We start from the raw sequence: 6,394 nt of genomic DNA, 5'->3' as shown, positions 1-6,394 counted from the left end.
GAAACGTTAGGCCGAATTCAAACTGCGTTCGATGTTCGATATTGACGAAGGTCCAAAATATCCAATGGAAAAGCCCGCTTTGTCGGCACGAAAGAAATGTCGCGCTAGATACATTCTTTTATTGGATGTCAGGTCGATTCTTTTTAGAGCGCTTTCGTTCGACGCTCACAATTCGCTCTTGGAATATCATATGTTGTTAAGGAAAGTTCGAAATTAGAGCAATAAAAGTATAAAAGCTTTTTTTTTATTATTTTACATTTGTAAGAAAGAAGAAAAGCAACAAAAGAAGCGCAATATCGAAACGCGTTGATTGTTTTACGAACAATAAACACGTTAAATACAATAAACGGTGTTTTCAAGAATTCTCTTTAAAAGATTCTTTAAAAAATTGACCAATCACAGAAGAATATAAAAGAAACACTCTTCTGTGATTGGTCAATTTTTTACAGTTTGTTATCGATCAAGGCTCGAGGAATTTTGGAAATATTCTAAACAACCAATCCCCTGCCGGTATTTCGTTCATTTGATTGTATTCATGAAATACCGGCTTATGACTGTCCGTATGTATCAGCTTTAGAAATGCCTCGAAAGTTTCCCGCCGAAATGTGGATATTTCGGCGGCTTGATAGACACGCTTGTGGATTTACTTACATCGCATTCGCACGGTCCTTTAAACAAACCAAACAAGCTACCGACTCGCGAAATGGAGGGCTTCGATGATCCGGGAGTGTTCTTCTCCGATAATTTCGCGGTTGACGAGGTACAAGAGAACCGCGTGAATCTCCAGCACTCGAAAAAGAAATTCAAGGAGTTCATCCGACAGTTTCACGAGGGCAACTTCAACTACAAATACCGGTAATAAGAAATGACGATTCTTTCTGCACGCCTGCTATTCCATCTGATAATTCGACAGCGTTTAAATTTCTCCAGGGATACCTTGAAGCGCAATTATAATCTCTGCAAGTACTGGCTGGAGATCAATCTCGAGGATTTGGCGGCTTTCGACGAGTCCCTCGCGGAGAAGATCCAAAAGCTTCCAACCGAGTACCTGGCTGTTCTGGAGGAAGCTGCGAAAGATGTCGCGGACGAGCTTACGGCACCTCGACCCGAGGGCGAGGAGAAGATGGAAGATATTCAGGTGTTGCTGTGTTCAGATGCTCATCCGAGCTCTCTGAGAGGAATGAAGGTAATATAATTCTCGTGATTCTTAGAAAAAATAAGTTTAACAAATTTGTCTAAAGCTTTACTGCCATAAAAAATTACTGGATGACAAGCAAAGTCACAAAAAACTCTTTGATATTAGAATGAATGGGAATATTCAGTAAATATAAAAAGTATCGGTAGAGGAAATATTTTTTAAAATCTTGTTTTTAGAAAGTAAACATTAATTAAAAATTTATTAACAAATATATCACACAATCTATTATTTATTATTAACTGTTATACATTGCTAATTAATGTTTACCTTCTAAAAATAAGATTTTAAAAATATCCTCTTTGTACATACTTCTTATACTCATAATTCAAATCAGGTTTTAACATAATTATTCATGTAACTGTTGCAGCCAGATATTGTTTCCAAGCTTGTTAAAGTTCCTGGTATAATTATTACTGCATCTGGCATCAGATCAAAGGCGACGAAGATCGCGATACAGTGTCGCTCTTGCAAAGTCACTCAACCCAACATTCCTATCAAACCTGGTCTGGAAGGATACACCCTACCCAGAAAATGTACCACGTAAGGCCCTTTTTAAAAGTGCTTTATTGTTCGCATTGCAACATCTCATAAATAATTTGGTTTGTTCAGGGAGCAGGCAGGTCGGCCAAAGTGTCCCCTGGATCCATTCTTTATAATGCCAGACAAATGCCACTGCGTAGACTTCCAGGTACTGAAGCTTCAGGAGTTAACGGATCACATACCACAGGGCGAGATGCCCAGGCATTTGCAATTGTATTGCGATCGATATTTATGCGACAGAGTTGTACCTGGTAATAGAGTTCTGATTCTCGGGATATATTCCATTAAGAAGGTATCTAAGACAGGTGGCAAGAATGCAGGAAGGGAGAAGGCATTAGTAGGCGTCCGAGCTCCATATATTCGTGTTCTTGGTATCTCCGTGGATGGAGAAAATACCAACATAGGTACTGACGTAATAAGATAAAAACGAAATATTACCAAAAAGTGTCACTCAGTGAGTTGCATTTATTTCTTTTTTTCTTTTTTCCGTGTTTTCTATACAGGAACTCAGCCACTCGTTACATCCGAAGAGGAGGATCTTTTCACGCGCTTAGCGGCGGATCCTAATTTGTACGAGAGAATTGCAAAGAGTATAGCCCCTAGTATTTTCGGTGCAATCGACATCAAGAAAGCTATCGCAAGTTTACTGTTCGGCGGATCGAGAAAACTAATGCCGGATGGTTTGTGCAGGAGAGGCGATATTAATGTCTTAATGCTGGGTGATCCGGGTACTGCCAAGTCACAGTTATTGAAATTTGTAGAAAGAGTTGCTCCCATAGCAGTTTATACATCAGGAAAAGGTAGTTCTGCAGCCGGTTTGACGGCGTCTGTATCGAGAGATCCAGTAACTGTAAGTTATATTTTTGTTAAGAAATATTTTTTATGCACACAATATTTATAATTAATTTAATAAGTTTATTTAAATATTTTTATGACCACATATATTGCCGTTTCCAGAGAAATTTCGTTATGGAAGGAGGCGCTATGGTTCTCGCGGACGGTGGAGTTGTTTGCATAGACGAGTTTGACAAAATGAAGGAGGACGATAGAGTAGCGATACACGAGGCTATGGAGCAACAAACGATCTCTATAGCAAAGGCGGGAATCACGACAACGCTAAATACACGATGCTCCGTGTTAGCAGCGGCAAATTCGGTCTTTGGTCGCTGGGACGATATAAAGGGAGAAGAGAATATAGATTTTATGCCGACGATACTATCACGTTTCGATATGATATTTATTGTTAAAGATGAGCATGAACACAACAGGGATGTAACTCTAGCTAAACACGTTATGAATATTCACTGTAACGCTGGGCAGATCACAGAACAATCGGTCGAGGGTGAAATTCCTGTACATATTCTCAGAAAGTATATCAACTATTGTAGAACGTAAGTTTGCCGTATTTTATCGCACATAACGTATACATCTTATAAAATATAACACATTTTTTTTTACATTATTTCTTTTATAACATAGGCGTTGCGGTCCAAGACTTAGTGTAGAAGCAGGGGAGAAATTAAAAAATCGTTACGTAATGATGCGAGCTGGTACGAGAGAACATGAGAAAGATTCTGAAAAACGATTGTCGATACCTATAACAGTCCGGCAGCTTGAAGCTGTTATACGAATCTCCGAAGCTTTGGCCAAAATGCAATTACAACCTTTCGCTACTGAACTTCACATTAATGAGGCTTTAAGACTCTTCCAAGTATCTACATTAGAAGCCGCGATGTCTGGATCACTAGCAGGTCTACTACAAATTGATAAATATAAAGTATAATTAAAATTTTCTTAAAGTAAACACAAGTATTTATTTTTGAATCATGTACTGAGTCATATCAAATAAAATTTGTATAAAAATATACAATGTAAATTGCAATGTATTTTTTAGCGGTTTCAATTTTTTATCTATTTTATATACTTTATATATTTTAAGTTAAACGTGAATAAATTATATTTGATATAAATAGACCAAAGAAAATACTTTTAATTACATATTTTAACTATTATAAAGTTTTATAACATATGTTACAATCTATTATCAGGAGCAGAAGGATTTACCTCGGAAGAAGATCATGAAATTCTATCCCGCATTGAAAAGCAATTGAAGAACAGATTTCCTATTGGACATCAAGTCTCTGAACAAAATATAGTGAAAGATTTTCTCAAGCAGTCATTCCCGGAACGCGCCATTTACAAAGTTATACATACGATGATACGCCGCGGTGAACTTCAGCATCGTTTGCAACGTAAAATGTTGTACAGATTGCACTGATGTATAACAGAAATTTCTCCAATGTATAATTACATACTTTGTATCGTTGTGCTCGTATGTGGTAAGTTATGTAATTCTTTCTCAACTATTTTGATACAAACTAACAATTTGCACGTTAATTTATGATTATGGAAGTTCGTTTTTAAATGGATAATGTGGATGATCTTGAATTCTGAAACAGACACAATAAATGTAAGAAAATTTTATTTTATATGAAATATACAATTTTTAAACATCATAGAACATTATGAGTTATATTTGCGATGAAATAATACACATATTCTCTAACTTACCCTTTAAAAAATAAGAAATTAAAAATTCTTCCTTTAGCACCTTTATCTAAGGTACTCAAGATTTTCATATTCTCCTCTGTTAAGGCAAAATTGAATAAATCGATATTCGACTTGATTCTCTCTGGAGATGAACTCTTAGGGATAATTACAACTCCTAGTTGTAGTAAATGACGCAATAAAACCTGTGCCACCGTCTTTTTATGTTGTGCAGCAATATTTTGAATAATTGGATGATTCAGCAAATCAGGAAATGATTCTGAAGTGTAGTCATATTTTGTTTTGAAATGTGTCTTTGCAGCTGGAGAGCCTAATGGACTGTAACCGGTCACGACGACATTGTGTTTCTTGCATAATTCTCGAATTGACGTCTGCTGCATGTACGCGTGTAACTCTACCTAAATTATAAACGTCATCTCGATTATATTATCAATAAAGATTAAACTATATTTGAAAGATAGATTTATGTAACAGTCAACGATTTACCTGCAAATTACTCGGCTTAATTTGTGCGTTTTCCCAAATGGTCGAAATTTGCTGTTCGTTAAAGTTGCTTAAACCTATAGATCTGGTCCGTCCTAATTCAACTTGCTTCTCCATCTCCTGAAATAAAATCATTCTGATTTCTCAGAGATCTTTTTTATGTCAATACATATTACAAGATTGATTTCGTACTTTCCACACCGAGACAGGGTCTGTATTAAAATCAAATATGTAACTTCCATCTTTATTTGTCGCTGCAGTGCATGTATTCTCATCTAACTTAAATGCAAAAGGCATGTGAATGAGGTACATGTCTAAATACTCTAATCCAAGCTTCTTTAATGACAATTTAATAAACTTTTCTACATCGGATGGTCGATTGCCGAAATGGGGTAACTGAAAAAATTATAAGAATCTCTAAATACAATTGTTGCAAAGATAGTAATTAACATTATTAACTGTAACATTGTAATTATTAAGTAATAAATTTTGCGTCAATTCAGTAATCACTGAACTAAATTCCGTACAGTGCATTACCTTCGTCGTGATAAAAAGTTCTTCTCTAGTACCACCTTTGTCAAACCATTTTTTCAAAGCTCTGCCGATTGCATCTTCATTATTATAATTCGCCGCTGTATCAATATGTCTGTAACCACATTGTAAAGCAGTGCTCACAACAGTTTCGATCTCTTCTGGTTTAGCCTGGAGGAACAGTTGTTTTACTCTCCTTATCAGATTGTTTCATGTCAATGCAATTGGTGGTAGTGATGACATAAAAAAAAAGTGATTGATGAGATGCATTATTACTATTGTCGGATATCACATTCTAATATTATTTTATCACCTGCCATGTTCCCAGTCCCACTGTGGGCATATCATATCCTGACAGCAACCGTACAGAATGCATACTAGATTCTCATCAATGTTGTATTACAATGAGTGTAAATACAGCTGTTAAAATTAAACGTGTTAAAGCAGCATTGTCATTCGGAAGTAGCTCCAAGTTTGAGTTCGCAGCACCGTACGCAGCACTAATTTCAGGTCGAATTTTAGCGTACGAAATGTAATATGGTGGTGATACACTCGGACAGACCGTTTCTAAAGTTAGAATAGCTGCACACTAGTGGACACGCGAGTCTCTAAGGTCCCCGCGCGTCGTAATCGCAGTCATATATATCGTTTCAAAGTCGTATTGATTCGGGGAGGAGGGTTGCGCCGCAGATCATTGATTTTAATGCGAACGTATGCTATTTCAGGAAGAAATGAAATTAAAAAGAGCATTGTCATAATGAATGACATCGGAAATTTATATAAAAGATGCTATCAAAGCTCAGGTATTACCGTAAATTATGTAACTGAATAATTCAGATCATTAGCTCACGTGAGCACGTCTTCTGTTCATATGTAGCACGCCGTTAATATCGTCCAACTTTCAAAATTTGTTTCCCCGAGATTGACATTCTACGAAACAATAAAACAAACGACGTAAAATTAAAGATATGAAGATAAAAAGGGTGTAGTGTGACACGTTCGTAAAACATAACACAAACTGCGATATATAATTGCGAATTGTATTCATATACGTTCATGCAAGTTAAATGGAGA

At 36.3% G+C, this 6,394-nt stretch overlaps 2 protein-coding genes across 6 annotated transcripts; one reads left to right on the top strand and one right to left on the bottom strand.

The window, feature by feature from the left end:
- Positions 1 to 573: 573 nt before the first annotated feature.
- Positions 574 to 4,252, top strand: LOC105196316 (DNA replication licensing factor Mcm5). 2 transcript variants are annotated; one of them, XM_026135084.2, is made up of 8 exons: positions 574 to 855; positions 931 to 1,186; positions 1,566 to 1,738; positions 1,808 to 2,142; positions 2,242 to 2,588; positions 2,696 to 3,129; positions 3,218 to 3,515; positions 3,787 to 4,252. In XM_026135084.2, the coding sequence occupies exons 1-8, from the start codon at positions 704 to 706 to the stop codon at positions 3,847 to 3,849; spliced, it is 2,058 nt and encodes a 685-aa protein (XP_025990869.1). In that variant the 5' UTR covers positions 574 to 703; the 3' UTR covers positions 3,850 to 4,252. The 2 variants fall into 2 exon arrangements, with proteins under 2 accessions (XP_025990869.1, XP_011160464.1); XM_011162162.3 differs by having other exon boundaries at positions 577 to 855; positions 3,218 to 3,489.
- LOC105196317 (aldo-keto reductase family 1 member A1) lies at positions 2,957 to 6,262 on the bottom strand. Of its 4 annotated transcripts, XM_026135086.2 has the most exons (8): positions 5,634 to 6,262; positions 5,327 to 5,491; positions 4,982 to 5,185; positions 4,793 to 4,909; positions 4,310 to 4,704; positions 3,953 to 4,188; positions 3,803 to 3,879; positions 2,957 to 3,494 (listed from the first exon to the last, which is right to left on the bottom strand). In XM_026135086.2, exons 1-6 carry the CDS (start codon positions 5,694 to 5,696, stop codon positions 4,143 to 4,145), a joined length of 990 nt encoding a protein of 329 aa, XP_025990871.1. In that variant the 5' UTR covers positions 5,697 to 6,262; the 3' UTR covers positions 2,957 to 3,494; positions 3,803 to 3,879; positions 3,953 to 4,142. The 4 variants fall into 4 exon arrangements, with proteins under 4 accessions (XP_025990871.1, XP_039308864.1, XP_025990870.1 ...); XM_039452930.1 differs by having other exon boundaries at positions 3,803 to 4,188; positions 5,327 to 5,516; XM_026135085.2 differs by having other exon boundaries at positions 3,803 to 4,188.
- Between the last annotated feature and the right edge of the window lie 132 nt (positions 6,263 to 6,394).

The sequence above is a fragment of the Solenopsis invicta genome, chromosome 8 (genome assembly GCF_016802725.1).
Source record: "Solenopsis invicta isolate M01_SB chromosome 8, UNIL_Sinv_3.0, whole genome shotgun sequence".
Classification (NCBI taxonomy): domain Eukaryota; kingdom Metazoa; phylum Arthropoda; class Insecta; order Hymenoptera; family Formicidae; genus Solenopsis; species Solenopsis invicta.
Note: the sequence above shows the minus strand (reverse complement) of the source record. Positions and strands in the feature narration are given on the sequence as shown.

Coding starts and splice junctions, on each gene's coding strand:
- LOC105196316 (XM_011162162.3), top strand. CDS start 704: ATGGAGGGCTTCGATGATCCGGGAGTGTTCTTCTCCGATAATTTCGCG. Junction 1,739..1,807: donor CTACCCAGAAAATGTACCAC/GTAAGGCCCTTT, acceptor TGGTTTGTTCAG/GGAGCAGGCAGGTCGGCCAA. Junction 3,490..3,786: donor GATGTCTGGATCACTAGCAG/GTCTACTACAAA, acceptor ATCTATTATCAG/GAGCAGAAGGATTTACCTCG.
- LOC105196317 (XM_026135085.2), bottom strand. CDS start 5,696: ATGCATTCTGTACGGTTGCTGTCAGGATATGATATGCCCACAGTGGGA. Junction 5,492..5,633: donor TGGGACTGGGAACATGGCAG/GTGATAAAATAA, acceptor CTGTTCCTCCAG/GCTAAACCAGAAGAGATCGA. Junction 4,910..4,981: donor ACCCTGTCTCGGTGTGGAAA/GTACGAAATCAA, acceptor ATTTTATTTCAG/GAGATGGAGAAGCAAGTTGA.